General features: G+C 42.0%; 2 protein-coding genes across 3 annotated transcripts in view; one reads left to right on the top strand and one right to left on the bottom strand.

The window, feature by feature from the left end:
- LOC135345940 (voltage-dependent L-type calcium channel subunit alpha-1D-like) overlaps positions 1-6,743 on the top strand; it is a 21,458-nt gene extending 14,715 nt beyond the window's left edge. For both annotated transcript variants that reach the window (XM_064543392.1, XM_064543393.1), the window contains 11 exons: positions 12-116; positions 1,240-1,305; positions 1,778-1,884; positions 2,038-2,179; positions 2,673-2,800; positions 3,183-3,279; positions 3,590-3,716; positions 4,062-4,172; positions 4,602-4,720; positions 5,814-5,903; positions 6,058-6,743. In XM_064543392.1, coding sequence (XP_064399462.1) covers positions 12-116; positions 1,240-1,305; positions 1,778-1,884; positions 2,038-2,179; positions 2,673-2,800; positions 3,183-3,279; positions 3,590-3,716; positions 4,062-4,172; positions 4,602-4,720; positions 5,814-5,903; positions 6,058-6,525 — 1,560 coding nt within the window. In that variant the 3' untranslated portion in view covers positions 6,526-6,743. The remainder of the gene's footprint in view (positions 1-11; positions 117-1,239; positions 1,306-1,777; positions 1,885-2,037; positions 2,180-2,672; positions 2,801-3,182; positions 3,280-3,589; positions 3,717-4,061; positions 4,173-4,601; positions 4,721-5,813; positions 5,904-6,057) is intronic.
- On the bottom strand, positions 6,671-16,938 carry LOC135345947 (glutamine--tRNA ligase-like). The gene is made up of 21 exons (XM_064543402.1): positions 16,723-16,938; positions 16,518-16,671; positions 16,122-16,231; positions 15,788-15,863; positions 15,585-15,649; positions 15,470-15,526; positions 13,142-13,259; positions 12,704-12,976; positions 12,421-12,499; positions 12,148-12,256; positions 11,889-11,921; positions 11,620-11,810; positions 10,990-11,215; positions 10,714-10,799; positions 10,184-10,241; positions 9,960-10,067; positions 9,173-9,265; positions 8,849-8,976; positions 8,567-8,633; positions 8,244-8,369; positions 6,671-6,804 (listed from the first exon to the last, which is right to left on the bottom strand). The coding sequence occupies exons 1-21, from the start codon at positions 16,831-16,833 to the stop codon at positions 6,754-6,756; spliced, it is 2,319 nt and encodes a 772-aa protein (XP_064399472.1). The 5' UTR covers positions 16,834-16,938; the 3' UTR covers positions 6,671-6,753.

Genomic DNA, 16,938 nt, shown 5'->3' with positions numbered 1-16,938 from the left:
CCCCCTTCTAGATGTACGAGAACAGCCTCATAACAAGCTCGTTTCGTGTGCTAAGACTGCTCAGCTTCATCCCCAACATTAGGTTAATACTCTGGACTGTCGTCAAATCCCTAGAAGTGAGTCAATAATTATATACTTGTAAACACTTACAGTAGTTCTAAAGAGGCTGTCTATCATGAACACATTCTTCATCTGTTAGGACCAACTACTGATATAATTACGTTTATTGCTTTTTAATAAGTGCTGACATCAGCGTTTTACATTCAAATTGCACAGGAAGCGACTCATCACCGACTGTGCAGATATTTTTCCATATTGCACACCCGGAAGTATTATTGCACACTTGTTATTGCACACTAGGAAGTGATTATTATTTGGAATAAAACATTTTCAGCAGTGAGAGAACAAGAAAAACATAGTTTACACACTTATAATCATGCATTGCAATGTTTATCAGTCTCTTTTCTTGTTTTCTGATGCTCTGTATCACTTCTGTGCTCTTTTTGCAGTGAAGCTGAGGGTCAGGAGGTTGTCAGTGTTCATATTTAATGCATCAAACAGGCATCAGTGTTGGGAGTGGGTGCTTTGAGCGGAGTATTGCACATGTAGAAGTGTACTGCACCACCATATAAGCCTGTTCAGGCTTGTATAAAGTCGTTTTGGCTTCAAAAACGGTTGTCACACTTTCCTTCAGCTATAGCGGCGGTGCATGTTTCCTCTTCTGATACACTGGAGCATAATAGAAAGCAAGCACATGCTGTTTATCCTTCCAGAACTATCCATTTTCAAAACAGGTTGCTGGTTGTCAACGTTTTTCTTGTCTTTTTTTCTTGTCTGTTCTCTACAAAATCTTTAAGTAGCCTTCTGCAAGCTCTCTTGGTGTTCTAGAGTCTTATTTCTTTGTCTTTCTAGCTGTTTTCTTTCTCTTAAACTCGTCTTCAACTGGGAGAACTCAATTTTGTTGCTACGCATTCTTCTGGTTGATAAAGCAACCGCATGTTGCGCATGCGCAGATTCAACCTGCATTTTGGTTGCCAAGCAATAAATGCATTATCCCATGGATACTGATGATTATCACTCGTCCGTGCCTAGTAACTGTCACTCGTGCCTTGCAGGCACTCGTGCAGTTACTGGCACAGACTCGTGATAATCTTCAGTATCCATAGGATAATATCATAATATGTGATCCCATTGTCAATTCAACTTGTTGTTTGAGAGAATGATATTGACTTCGTCCAGATATTCCCCTGGGTCGGATTCTTGCTAATGATTGTCTTCTTCATGTACACAGTCATTGGAATGCAGGTACGTAAGAGCCCACTAAAATCTTTGCGTTGAGTTTGGCCCCGGAAGTGTGGTCAACTATGGCTTTATGTATGTTTTATGTGGTTAACAATTTAAGTATGCCATGGATTTCTACATGTAACTTTTAGCGAAGTGAAGCTTATCAGCTCTAGCATAATTATAGATAGAAGCTAGCGCTTTGAATATCTGAAACTGTGAAGTATTACAAAGTTATGACAAAATTATGAAGGTCAACAACACAAATCACATATAAACTTTAGTCATTTCTTTTCTTTATTAGTGTTAGCCTCTCATTTTTTAAAGTTATCGGTTGCAAGTGAAGAGCCTCACAGAGGTGAAATCTGCACAGAGGCATCCAAGTTTTACACAATAGTATAATTAGAGTCTTGTTTTGAGGGTACCCTGGTTGCAGTGTAACATATGATATTATTGCACAAACTCTATTCCCCTCCCACACACTCTGATTGGCCAGGTGTTTGGTGACATTCGGCGAGCACCCATTGATGAGGTGGAAGAGACCGAGATTACAGTCTACAACAACTTTGCCAACTTCCCACAAGCTCTGCTCGTTATGATCAGGTATATGGGAAAATATTGACTTTGCAAGTCTATAGATGACTAATATACGTATACCAACACTATAGTGTGTAAAAAAATATTATACATGTTTGTGCATGATAGGTAGGTAGGTGTACATGGTATGTGTTACCGAGTCGTTCTTTTCCTCTCTAGAATGGCAACCGGTGAGAACTGGCAGGACATCATGCTGAGCTGTGTGCCGGGCCAAGACTGTGAGCTGGAGGGAGAAGCCAAATGTGGTAGTGACTTTGCCTATATCTTCTTCCCCACGTTCTACTTCATATCCTCCATCATTGTGAGCATCAATCCCCTTTAGAATAATTAAAAATAGCTGAGCGTAGTAGTAGTAGTACTACAAATGCCTCAGGGCTTATAAATGGACACCATAAAAACAGTGTCTGTATGTAGGCACAAACTCACTTTTTCTTGTCCTCAATACATATAGATGTACATACCGTCACTACAATACGTGGGGTACTATAGGTTACCTAGTTTCCTCTGAGGCACTTTTTCCATGTACTACAGTACATAGATCTTGTCAACTAGTAGTACGTGTGAGCAACTCTTAACTGTTAGGTTGTCCTTCGAGCAACAGTGTTCATATACTTGAATGTGCCATGATTAAGATACTACGTAGGTGTGGTAATTAGGTCGTTTAGTAGTCTCGCGAGCAGACTTCAAAAAGGAGGAAATCTCACCAGACTACTTTTGTAGCATAGTTATTAAACAGCAGCAATTGTACATTTTATATTGCCATGTAATGGCTTAATGGCAACCATTCTTCTCAGATCCTCAACTTACTTGTGGCAATCGTTATCGACAATTTTGACTACATAGTGCGAGACAGGTCCATTCTGGGTGCCCATCAACTGGACGTCTTTGTCAACCTGTGGTCCAGATACGACCCTAGAGCCCAGTGAGTCACTCATAGCAGGAAGTTACAATTGTTTTTTACATAACACCTCTCGCATATACTGTGTTGTTTGTTATTGCTTGCATAAAAACCCTCGCAATGCTGTCCTTCTGTGAAGATTTCACATTGATCCTATAGTATACGTGCAGTTGCACATCAGCATACGTGCACACTGAAACCTATGGAAAATGTCCTGTTTCTAAAATTGTTTGTCCTGATTTCAGAGGTTAATATACGTAGTGATGTGTCCCATGTTGGGCCAAATTGGGTGCTCCAATTAACGAGAACTAATTCCTTATTTCATGGAGTTAACATTAATGTGATCCACTGTACATATCCTTGGGAAGTAACAAAAGAGGGCTTGTGCAATGTCTATTGCCTGCAGGGGTGTTCTACCGTCCCGGACAGTGCTAGAACTGATGAGAGAGTGTAACCCTCCCGTTGGCTGGGGCAGACTCTGTCCAGAACTGCAAGCATACAAGGCAAGGGAACGTACACCCATGATAGAACTCACACTCATGTTTACAGTTGATGGCTTCTCCAAACAAAATTAATGTGGCACATTAGATTACTCAACTACACCAAATTCCCTCACTCAGCCTGAGCTAACACCATGCAGCTTAGTTGCGTCAGGAAATTTAGCAAGCTGAATAATGTAGCTATACATTTTCATCTTAAACCTGCAAGGTACCCGAGAACAAAGACGTACCGCATGCATGCAGGGCAGGTCTAGCTATAATAGGTAGAGAACTCCTCATCTGCTAATGATACTGTGCTGATCGAATTACTCAGAAAATGATGATGATGAATATGCCCACGTCAACGCGTGAGGAGGATGGAGGGAGGAGGGTGCTCTATGTGTCCTTCAATGCAACACTGCTCGCACTTGTTAGAACATCACTCAAAATACATTGCTCAGGTACCAACATACATTTGTTTTATTTTTTACATGTGTATTTCAACAGGGCAACAGTTTTTTGATCAAAATTGATTTAGCAAGAGGCGTATGGCATTCTTATACCTAGCCCACAGTTAATAGCCAACCAATTTGCTCAATAAATCCTTTTTTCCATCTGCTAAAGTTGTATTGGTCTGCGAATACTAAGGTGCATGCATGTAGGTGCAATGTAGCATGCATGTAGGTGCAATGTAGCATGCATGTAGGTGCAATGTAGCATGCATGCACAGGTGCAAGAGCTACAATAAACGCGTAGATCTTGTGGTAATCTTTTGTTACTGCGATGATTTTCCCCGGCCTGTATAGGGTGTCCGGAATGTGCTCGGAAGTGTAACTATGAGTTCAAGAACAAGCTGAGCATTCTATTTCCCACTATGCCATCCAAAAAAATTGATGAGGTCTTAGCAACCGAGAATGGTAAGTGTACAGGTACTGATTTGTAGTGAAGTAGGTGATACATAAATCTCAGTCTCAGTCCGCACTGAGAATAGGCACTCACGTCTAGACTAGTGTGTATACCATATGACGGGAAATGTTGGTAAGCCTTTTAATTTTACCGAAGGTTGCCAAATTTAAAATATAAAAGCCCAGCGGCAAACATACGTCATTGACATAGTACCCACGCCCAATACGCTAAATTAAAAACTAATTCGCTTATTTGTAAAATATCATTATATTAATAGCTATAGTGTTGTGTTATCGGGTGACTGGATTCCAACGTGATGAAGATGATCGATGCGCTCCCACACCAGCCTTACCTCAGTGTGTATATATAGTAATAATATAGCTAGCTTGTTCTAATTGTGGTACAGAGGCCTAAACACGTCATTTTGTGCTTGCATGCAGTCCACACAGTGGGACAGGAATATGCGGCCCTGCTGGTGCAGAGGGTGTGGAGGGGCTACATCCATAAGAGGAGGAAGGTACTAGAGCTCTTCCACGGCAAGAACAGGAGAGTGCTGAAGGTGTGTGTATTAGCTCTAAGCACATAGTTCGTGTCCAAGTCCATGTTACATAATTATAGTAACTGTTGTATATACATGATGTGCATAAACTGTATGTTGCAAATAATACAGCAGTAGAAAATAGTGTGGTATTTAGAGCATGCACTAACTGCTGAATATAATTATAACCAGATTACCTGCCATTGCACATGCACCTATAATATACGTACATGTACTCTCCGTATAATTAACAGTATGGTAATAGCACCACGAGTGTGTGAATATTCATGCACTCCTGATAGCACGAGTAACAAGCAATGCAAGGCTACATGATATAACCCGTTTAAAAATTAGTTCATACATTGTGTCTAAACTCTCTCATACATTGTTGTGTCTTTCCTCGCCTATTTCTCGTGCCTTTACAATATTCTTCAATACAAAATAATTATGAGATAATAATTATGATGGTAAGTAATTAGCCTCGATTTCAGGCCGATTAAAATACGGCCTGGTACCTATTGCATGGTGATAGTGCGCATGCGTTAGTTTATTCACCAGAATCTGTGGAATCCCCTTTTTTCTTTCTCTCATCTGTTTTCTATCTTTGTACATCAGCTTAGCTCTCTATTGCATTGTTCCAGAAGGCTTTCACACTAGTCTGAAGCCAGAAGAGGCTCTCATCTACCTCTATAACGGTTGTATGGTCAGGATGTCTTACCTTGTATCTGTACAGGCTATGGGAAGCGTATGGTGCCTCAAACTGCTACTCGCAAAGACAACCTCTTCTGTCTTAAAACTAGTGTTCAAGCCTTCTAAACGGCATAAGCCACAGCTTCACAGAACTCAGTCGTAGAGACAAAGTATTACGGAACATATTCTTAGTAAACGGACTAATTTCCGGTATGGTTTTACGTTCGTGGTACGATTACCCATATTCTGGGTAATTTGAAGCGCATGCGCACTATCACCCCTGCAAAGGCACCAGGCCGTATTTTAATCAGCCTTGAATCGAGGCTAGGCATTAATTATAGTTGGTACTGCGCATAAATTTGGATTTTAATGAATGCCTCTCACTGCAATAATATTTGTCTTTACGCTATAATTGTTTATCTAGGCTGGTCTGAGAATTGTACCTGATGTTGGCTCTGACTTGCTTACGAGAAACCCTTCCGACTTTGAGTTTGTTGACTTACCCCCTACACCAGTGAGTCCCATAAACTAATTTTTCACCCTCCATAATGTGCGCGTACGTGTGCTTTAAATACTTTTAGCACCGCACACATATATAGGCTATAATTATAAATTATAAAGAGAAGACGACATGGACGTGCTAATTTTTGTGTCTGTTGTTCTCACAGAGCACCCCGCCACAGCCAAGGCGCATCTCCGAGTCATCCAGCATCTACACTGAGAGCACCAGATCACCAGGAGTTTTCACCACAAACCTATTTAACGAAGAGCTCAATCAATCCATGGAGGACACCCGAAGTCGGCACTTTTCCACCAATACAAACGAGCACACAGTAACCATTGAACCAGCTGCTCGCAATAGAAGATACTCCCCAGTAAGCATGACTGCAGTGGACATTGAGCCACCGCAAAGAGGCGGACACGAGCGAGTGAGACTACACTCCCTGGAAGAGACGAGAGAGCTCTCTACACTAGTCACACATAGTAGGAAGCATTCGTCTCAGACTGATCCAGTGCTGAGTGAGCCGACAGAGTCTGAGGCTGCAGCTGATGACAATGTGTCCGAGTTGTCCTTCACATCTGCCTACTCAAATCCCTTTGATAAAGATAACAAGAGAAGGGAAACTACGGTGTGATTAATTTTTCTCAACTGCATGTAAAAGACTAGCTCCTAGCATTCATAATTACGCACGTTTTTATTGCTTTCATCAGTATAATTATTAAAACCCAGCATTTATATGCAATTCGTGTGATTATATTAATTTTTCCTTCACTACAACATTCAAGCTTTTCAACTTATATGCAATGAATTGTTACAAAAATTAACAGTATAACAATAATTAAACTCTTCGAATTGTGTATCATTAGTTTTTTCCGGAGTCTTCTTTCAATGACACAGTCCTATTGAAGACCATCTGTACAATCATAGGTACATTTCAATGTCAACTCTTTGTCACAACAAAAATTATAGCCATTGTTTAATGATTATTTCAGGACCACCACTACTGGTATGTGCACAATAAAAAAAAAAGAACTGGAGGAACAAATATCTACAGTAGAATTCAAGTAACGTATACAGTGGAACCTCCATTAACGACCACCTCCAAGGAGCAACCACACGCTATATAACGGCCAAGAGCTCAGGTCCGGATTGAAACTACAATGACTTCAATGTAAAGCAACCTCTCAGGAGCGACCACCTCTCTACTCCGTATAACGAGCAGCTTTCTAGTCCCCAAACTAGCTTTAGCAATGGAAAATAACCTTCCCAGAACGGACAGCCACACCCAGAATTAGCAGAAAATTATTGCTGAGATAGCATTATTTTGCACAATCGTGAAAACCTGGCTGTAGCTTGTCTCTACAGCCTTTTCAAAGATTGTATGAGCTAAAGAAGCAGTTAGCAAAGCCCCAAGATTCATTTGCAGCAAGAAATGACTCATAGAAAATACGTAGCTGGCAAACGAAACCTCCCAAGGAAGACCACCTCTCTATAACGGCCAAAAGGCTGTTCCCCAATGGTGTCCGTTTTATGGAGGTTCCACTGTATATAGACTTCGTGACACCTGTAGTCAGTAGATCTACAAGAGGAAGTATGAAAGACTACAGTGGAATCATCTCCATACAACGGACACCATTGGCCGGGGAACAGCCTTTTGGCCGTTATAGAGAGGTGGTCTTCCTTGGGAGGTTTCGATTGCCAGGTATGTATGCTCTCTGAGTCATTTCTTGATGCAAATGAATCTTGGGAGCTTTGAAAAGGCTGTAGGGACAAGCTAAAGCTGGTTAGGGACTAGAAAGCTGCTCGTTATGTATAAACACTCTAGTCAAGTGCATGGGTCTGCTTTGAACTCAGAAAACAATTGAGCTAAACGTAGATGTATAGTCTTTACTACCTCGTACGATAATTATGTCTCCAAACTTTTTCTGGCGTACTATCTAATCTATGATGATACAACTTTTATGTGAAAGTCTGTAGGCATGCTGTAGCGTTTTACCCTGCCAGGCTCCGCCCAGCTATAGTGACTTCCCACGTCCATTTTCACGCGACTTAGCAAGGCAGGCTCTGCAGCTCCCTTTTCTCTTCCTTCCTTCTTTCTTTGTTCCTCCAATTCGTCCCGTATTTTATCATAAAAACTATCAATTGTGACAATTAAAGAACAGAAAAAGGAAGGCCTGCAAAGGAGGTCACCTTCTAACGATAATAATAGCTTGTTTTCAAGCCATAATATATACATGACAGTTATTTATTCACTAGCTGTATGTATAATACTCTTTATATCTACTCTTTATAAAGGCTATAAACATAAACATGGATGACAATTAGTTAATTATAGTGTAGCAGCTGGCTTACCGTATCTTTAGTGGAGTCAATGTCGACACAGAAGTAGCCCACCCTCTCAAACTGATATTTGGTGAGGGCCGGTGCTCCAGACACACTCCTCTCCACTAGAGCACCGTCTAGCACCTCCAAAGAGTTCTGTGCAGGGGAAGGGCTAGATATAATTGGGATCGACAAAAAACAGATTTGTGGGAACCAGGTCAATTTGGTAATGGTTATTATGGTAAGCCTTTGGAACATGAGAGTACTTATGCATTCAGGGCACTATCTTTAAAAGTAAGATACACTGGGAGATGCTCATTCACCACATAGTATGTGGTGAATGATCGACTCACAGGTGCAATGTCAGTCCAGAACCCTCCAGGCACTTCGTTGGGGTCCTCAGGATTCTTGTGAATGAACCTACAATATGCATGTACATGTACATGTAAGCATGTGTGAAAGCCACAGGATATAAACATTCGCGGAATTAATGTTTGTGGTACATGCATGCTTATAATCAGCGAAAACCGTAAACATTAATTTTATACCCTTGAAATAAAATAATTATACCCGCTTGATTGAGGATGTTTCCAAGGCTATAATAATTAATGTGTGCACTTCCATGCAACACTCACAGTCTGGAGTAGAGACGCACAGAGCAGGTGAGTGGCTTGGAGACCCAGTGAATGAAGGCCTTAGGTTTGGGGGTATCACTCGACTTGGCAGCTGTCACATGAAGCTCTGTCACTTTACCAGAGCCGTCCTGTACATGGCAGTGAAATGGGGTAGTGACTATGATTCCTAATAGGCATCTACTAACACATTATTGATCTCCTAACAATACAAATGCATGAGAGGATTCAAGCACACAGAATTCAAATAGTGGAGATACATAATGAATGTATACTTATGTTCTCCGGGTATACACATGCACAAGTGATGAGAGCAATGAAACATACCTTCACCACTTTTTCAAGTGTGATAACATAGCCAGCGTGTCTAAGACCCACAGGTTGCCCTGGTGCTAAGCGACGGTATCCTGACTCCACCTCCTGCAAACAGTACATACTGTAACAATACAGACCACAATATTAACTAGAGCACTGAAGTGCTAAACCCTCGGCTGTTGACATGAATAATAGAAACCAGAGGAGTTGTTATACAATAAATGCAGCATGCATGAGCATGGAAGATGGCTAAGCAGCAAGTATAACTAGAAGAATGCTGAGAACATTTAGTAGCGCATGAGACATACACTGTGCACTATGATCACAGCAAAGTCAACAAAGAAGACTGGAGTCTTAGAAATACGACTCCTGATCTGTATAGCGGGTAATTTTTGTTGAAGCAAATTTCGTATGAACTAATTCTAAACATTCGTACAGGATAGGTACCTTATTTCGTAGTTTTATTTTTGGATTGTGCTCTACAATACGAAAAATACGAACATAACCCTATACTATGTTCTGGGGCTGGGATCAGCAAAGAAGCAACATTGTTCATGGTACAGCTGCAATAAAGGCTGCATGTAGCTTGGTAGCCATGCAGCCAACGTGCAAGTTCAAGCTTCTTAGCTTTTGTGTTTACTCTTTAACATCAAAATCACTATTAAACCAGTGGAGAGCGATCATAACGGATGCTTTTGAGCAGAACTTTGATACACATATACGACTACTAATTTCGTGCTGAAAACTTTCCAAGACATTGATCGGGGTAGAGTAACGCTGTAATAATTGTTTTTGTCACCTCTTTGAAGTCGGCTCTGTCAATGTACAGATCTGTGGGATCAAAGGTCACCATGTGGTTACCATTCTCCGGACACTGGGGAATGTTGGGCACCTCCAGCTCTGTGGTCTGGATAGGGGAGGAAGGTGGCTCAATGCAGGTGAACATAAATAAGACAGACTGTACTTATTCAGTGCAATCATGTACACGTGTACAGTATGGCGTTACTGTATAGGGCAACTCACATCAGCTGAGGAGAGGTTTAGTATGACCACTCGAACTGGATCCAAAACTGCCATCACCCTGTATTTAAGGGAGGGACGCAACTGACATGTACTTGTATACCAACCGCATCTATTCTATGTATACGTTAAGTACATCCAGGATTCAAGGAGAGTGAATAGCTAGCCTCTTCTACAGGCTTCGACCAAGCAATTAACAAGGAGAGGAAGTGGGCGTGGAGACAAAGCTAAAGTGGATACAGTAGAACCTCGATTATCTGGACACCTTAGTTCCAGAGGCAGGCCAAATAAATGATAATCGAATACATAAACCACACCTTGATCCACTCACAACAGCAGTGCAAATTTAGTGCATGTGGTAGTGTAGAAGATAAGCATGCATGTCTCCATGGTAGCAAATCATAGAGAAAATTGCCAAGCTGGATAATCGAGGGCCGAATAATCGAGGTTCTACTGTAAGCAGGCATATCAGGATAAGTTGTTAAGCAGGGCTTATACAGGGCCCTGCAATGGCCGTACCAGCTCTCACTCACCTGGTAGCATTCTTGTTGAGGTTGTCCCTGACACAAGACTCCAGCATGTCAGGATGGATCACCACCAGAGACATGGTCACACCTACCTAGACCACAACACACACCACGCAATCAGCTTAATGTGAAGCAAAATACAGGTACTGAAGGGTTAGTCAAATAACTACAAGTATGCGGTGACTTTGGCAGACAGTTCTCTCCAAATGAGATCCCATAAAAAGGGCCGAAAATCTCCCCATCCATTGTATTGCATGATCATTACCCAGCAATAAACCTCACTTTGGCACAGAAAGCATTGATGGCCTCTGCTGGGAAGCCCCTCCTCCTGAGAGCGGTAAGCGTGAAGAGCCGTGGGTCGTCCCAGTCTGCCACCACTTTGTGCTCTATGAGACGCTGGATCTTCCTTTTGGAGACCACAGTGTAGAGAAGGTTAAGACGACCATACTCCCACTGCACAGGGCAGTAGATGTTCAACGCATTGCACAGCCAATAGTAGGAGGAGCGTCTGAAGAGGGATTGATACGTAGTATACATGTATTTCAGGTTAATGTACAAATAGCTTACTTTTGGAAGCCAGAATTTGCTATAAGGATAACTTGGAGGGAGGGTGTGCTACTAGTATACATTAGAGACATAATTGTGTTGTCATGCATGTACGTACTACATGTACATGTACATTGGCAGACAAATCCATCCCAACTGTCTATAGAAGAAGGCTAGAGAGCTATGTACAGTAGGAGTGCTATGATATCCAAGGTTGGCATAATTATGACAAGGCGGTCACATACAGTGCATGCACATAGTGATATAATTATGTACACCTACATAATTATTGATACACTAATAATAACAAATCTTTTATCGTAAATCCTACTCATTCACCACTATACCACTATACGCATGGCTCACCTTGCCTGGAACTCCTTGGTGCAGAGTGAGTGAGTGATGTTCTCAATGGAGTCACACAGACAGTGGGTGTAGTCATAGGTAGGGTAGACGCACCACTTGTCACCTGCGTGGGGGTGAGGGGTGTACTTGATCCTGTATGCCACCGGGTCCTGCTTTCCATCCTCCAGGGTCATTTTCATACGCAGAGTGGCCTGGGGAAAAAAAAAGAGTGTTAAGAAGTATATTTCTAGAGAGGATACAGGCAGCTCATGATGGATAATTGTACTTACCTCTCCTTCCTCAAACTTTCCTCTGCGCATATCCTGCACATTAATGTACAAACCAACGTTTTAAGCATAGACTGACCGCATAGAACATCAGAGCATAGAACATAGAACATCAGAGACGCACAGCACACAAAATGCTACGTACATGTATCTAATCATCTTCTGGCCACCTCTGTCAAAACTTTCGGAACGTACGTAGACTAAGAATCGACAACCATATTCAGCAATACCCTCTCTGTATGAGCCCTCCCGTGTGGCTCACCTCAAAGAGCTGTAGTGACTCCTCTATGGGTCGCTCCCTCCAGGGGCTGGGTGGCGGACTGTGACCTTTGATCTCCTCGTGACGCTGGTGACACACGTACGCATGGCCTCTGTAGAAAGAGGTACACTGAGCTAGTTACATAAATTTTTATTATTTACGGTAAACACATCGGTAACACGTACGTATACTACACAATTTTAAGGTGGGTACATGTATATGCTTAGAAAGATTACTTCAGCTACATGCATAATTATTAGTAACAATAGAAGGTACTTTTTAATGAGTTCCACTGCCCAGTTATACAGCTGTTGAAAGTTGTCTGACGAGAAGGTCACTTTCCATGGCTTGTAACCTGTGGGTGTTCAGTAATAGGTCAGCTGACTAAGAAACTGGAGGACAATTTTGTATTGACTACATGTAGAAAAGGTACCATTCATTGCATTGCAGACTTAATGTAAGAGGTATGTAAATGTACAATATATCGATAAATAACATTAAATGCATCCTGTAGTCTCCCCTCCAACCTGATCTCCCCACACAACACCAACAGACTCACCTAGCCACTCCACCATTTCTTGGATGCCTCTGATAAACCTCTCTTCCTCCCTCTCAGGGTTTGTGTCATCGTACCTCAGGTAAGTGACGCCGCCATGGGCAATGGCATACTTGAAGTTAAAGTTGATGGCCTTGGCATGGCCTATGTGCAGGATACCATTGGGCTCAGGGGGGAATCTGGTGATGACCATTCCACCAGTAGTGGTGAGATGCTTTTGAAGCAGCTCCATGGTCTTGGGGGTGACCACGTAGCCTTCTGTCTTGTAGTTCTCTCCTACAGTTCACAATAATTATTATGTGCTCGTCATCGCATGTACATGATGCCCAGTATAGTAAAACATGTAAAATTCAACTTCTAATGCAGTGGTAGGATATCAGTGGTCCAATACAATTTTATAGAACAAGTATACTGTGCAGAGAAAAAGGAAGCCCCGCTCACCTGGTTTGTGGAAGTTGAGTGCCTCCCCTGTCAGTAGAGGGTCTTCCTCTTCCTTCTGACTCTGAGTCACTCTTTCTGGCTTCTTCTGAGCAGCAGTAGTGGTGGGGGCTGCTCGTTTCTAGGGAACAAAGAATGGAACGTTATGCATTAATAATTTCTGTCAAGTTAATATCAATTAATCAAGCATTATATCCCGTTGCTATGTTGATTGCCAAGTGCAATATGCAGCATAATGCACTAACCACAAAAAGCCTGGGGCAAATAAAGATTCTTAATTACAAGGAGAAATAAATGTATCACATGCATGCAGTTTGTTCAATCAAATAAACGTTATACAGAGATGAATGCATGCTAATAATTATTATTATACTCAAAAAATACGAGTGTATAATTATCATGTTCAGTTATGTCCTGTTTTAAGTAATGCAGTCAGTCTCTAAGGAATGCGAGTACATCATCCATCGTCGGGAAAGGATTGTCACTGGGTTGATTAGGAGTGGAAATGAAGTTAACCGGTGGTGCTGATCCTTGGTTGAAGTTAATATTTACTTGACAGTTGTTGTATGTCATATTGGGTACAATAGAGCTTGAAGTGTTCAAAGCCAAGTTTTGAGAGGAACAGTCAAGTTTAGCAATTTGAGCCTGATATGTTGAGCTTGAGGTTGAAGAGAGACTGTTGGAATCTGCTTGATGCTTCTTGTCACTGGTTCGTTCATACAACCTTAGACCTTCAATTGAACGATGTCCAGTTCGTTCCTGAATAATCTTCTCTGGAACTTCAGCTGCGTACAATTCAGTGGCACCCGTGGCTCTAAGACTATGATTAGTCTTGTGTCCTGAAATGTTTCCAAGTTTACACATGTCATGCACCATATGTGACAGCTTGTTTTGTCCAATCAGAATGCTGTAGTACCAGGTAGTTTCGTTCCTGACGGTCTCAACTAGGTGCACATAGACTTTTCTGTAGCTTCCATTGGTAGTTTGCTAATGTACAGATCCAAGAGTCGACAATGGCAACGATTACCGGCTGCGGCATTATCAAAGATTTCGACAGTCTTGCTTCTTATGTGAAGTTGAGCGATACCGCCAGATCGATTTTTCGATGCATTTTCGATGTATGAATAACCATTTTTGGTGCGTTTAAACTGCGATAGACGAAGACCCCTGTGCTCTTCACCATCTTTCAAGCAGAACGTTTTGCCATTGTTGAAGGAAAACAGCACGCAACAAACTTATAGGATCTTGAACATCCAGTACGCCACACTGCCAAAGTTTGTTTTCGTCTTCTTTAGTGAACACTTCTGTAGAACGTTACTGGACATAACCTGCACGAAGGTTTCTGTAGACGGAGTCCATGTGTGATGGAGCCTTTGGAATGAAGGGTCATTTTTGGTAAAGATATAAGGAGCCTTGTCGGGTTTAAGGCTTCTCATATACCGCTGCAGTCAAGCGAGTAGTAAGTGAAGTGATGATGGAGGTTATGGGTCTCCATTGACTTTTCTTGTCTCTGCAATATAATTATATAGAAAGCCACTTGTTTAGCTGAGTTGAATTCATATCTTCCAGCAGAAACTCGGGGCACTGTTCGGAACTGTTTAATAGAGTTTCTGTTTTTCAACCATAGTGTAAAATTGTCCCCAAGGCCCATTTTGTAGATGATTCTGTGTTCCTCGGGATGCAGGCTTAGACAAGTCATTCAATTCCACTTCACTCAGCACCGAGAAGCGGCTCTTTTTTGGTTGGGGCTCGATGCTGGAGCGTCTCTTCTTTGGTGGTTTGGTTGTGGGGTGGGGCTGTTTAGCAGCAATGGTGCCAGGGTGGAGCTGTTTTGCAGCAGTAGTTGGGTGGGGCTGTTTTGCAGCAGTAGTGGAGTGGGGCTGTTTTGCTTCGTGTCCAGGAGAGACTGGTCCCAACATTGTGCGTCCAACCATTCGTCCATGCCAAGGTTGAACGCTGGACGAACTGGACCAATGACTACATCGTCTAGAAGAGATGGAGCTACTTTTGGAGACGTCTCTGTCATTTTTGTTTTGTGTTTGTATTGTGTTGCTATCGAGGTTGCTATATGAAAGTTACATTTCTACGACCTCGGGATATAAACTACGTGTACTCGGGATGCATAGCATAATTATATTGCACTCAGCCATCGGGGCTGGCTTCAGTACAATATATGCCATACGTCCCTCGTACCCGTATTATAACTATAACTTGTTTTTGTTGTACCCTGAGGACACATGTAGCTCCCACAACCAGTCCACATAATTATGCGTCACAGTACAATGTATATAATTATGTCAGCAATAAAATCCTACAGCATTTTAAACATACTTTTCCTTTTGATGGTTTTGAGTCTTCAACAGTTTTCGGGCCAAGCAAAGCTTCAACCTATAAGTACATAAATCAGTTGCATGTAAAAAGCGGCAAGGAAGAAGTGATTGGCCACCTGCTGCTCAATAGTAGACTTGACCAATTTCCCATCAGCCCACTTCAGTTGGTCCTTCACAGCACCTGCAGATGACAGTAAATCAAAGAGCTGCAGAGTGCATGGGCAGGGTACAGCATAAAGTAAAAAATCCTTCACCAAAAGTATTGGGCCTATATTCAAGTATGCTGCAAATTCAGCTATGTAACATGATGTACACTCACCCATTAGTTTTCCTACGGGGAATGTGTACCTTCGTTCAAGGAGCTCAGCTCGGCTGGCTTCAATCGCTTCTTGCACCTGTACAATGGAGTTATCATCTGGTGTCAGAATGAACAGGCAATATGGATTGAAGCAATCTAGTCCGTAAAGTGTCACACTCAGGGTTTGCATTTTTTCTACAATGTACCTCACTACTAGAGCAAAGTTGTCTCCAATTAACGGTAAAGCAAATCATACATACTTTACAGATTTACATACAGTATTCCTAAGGGTTTTCTTTTATGGCAAATCAATACTTATTGTACTGTGAGCCTCAGTAATGAGCCCAGCACTCACACACTGAGTAATTTCCTCCTGAGAAATGACCACACCCACTCCACAGCACTGCTCGAAGGCTGTGGTGTCGATGGGGTCCACCGGGTGGGTCTTGAGAAACTCCAGGGCAGCTGCAGGATAAACCAAGTATACAGCGTTTAGTTAAAATGAATTATCGTTCTGTAACCTCGACCCAACTACATGTACATGTATAGTCACAATCTAAACCCAAAGGCTGATACGTCTAAAGCAGAATCTTGCTCTGTTCGGCAGCACCACGCCTATCACTATCGTATTAAATTGTCTGAATTGATGCCTCACTCTAAAGCACCAATTGAAAATATACAGCACAATTTGTACTGTACAACGTAGCCTCGAAAAATTTATATCGTTCAGTAATCAAAGGCTAGTGTGTACCTGCCAGCTGTGGCTCAGACGTCAGTTTCTCACTGCATATGTAATCTACAATGAATGCTGATCTTGTCTCTGAACCCTTAAACCGTGTTGCCATGTGATACAACAGGTTACCCATTGGCTTGGTCACCTTGGAGTCATTCAGCTTTTGCTGGGCCTGAATATCAATATAAAAGTATAGGTACTAGGTGTATGATAATTATTGCACCTGTAGTATCAGCCCCTTGAGGGTGTTTGAGAGAGCAGTGTTCTTGATGGTATCCTTGGCTTTGGCTTCACTGAGGCCAATACTCTGGAAAGTCTCAATCAACTGCGACATGATTGATCAAGGAGTAGTATTTAAATAGTCAGAGTCAAAGTCAGAGTCAAAGTAAAGGTGCAGAGCTGCCACAGAGCTGCCATGTGTGGGTAGAAATGTCACATG

Source organism: Halichondria panicea, chromosome 13 (assembly GCF_963675165.1).
Source record: "Halichondria panicea chromosome 13, odHalPani1.1, whole genome shotgun sequence".
NCBI lineage: Eukaryota > Metazoa > Porifera > Demospongiae > Suberitida > Halichondriidae > Halichondria > Halichondria panicea.
Note: the sequence above shows the minus strand (reverse complement) of the source record. Positions and strands in the feature narration are given on the sequence as shown.

Bases quoted from the DNA above. Each gene is read 5' to 3' on its own strand.
- LOC135345947 (XM_064543402.1), bottom strand. From the start codon at position 16,833: ATGTCGCAGTTGATTGAGACTTTCCAGAGTATTGGCCTCAGTGAAGCC. The intron at 13,260-15,469 runs GTATGTTTAAAA...TTTGTTCCCTAG, and splicing joins CAAAACCATCAAAAGGAAAA to AAACGAGCAGCCCCCACCAC. The intron at 8,634-8,848 runs GTGAGTGTTGCA...TGCATATTGTAG, and splicing joins GTGCGTCTCTACTCCAGACT to GTTCATTCACAAGAATCCTG.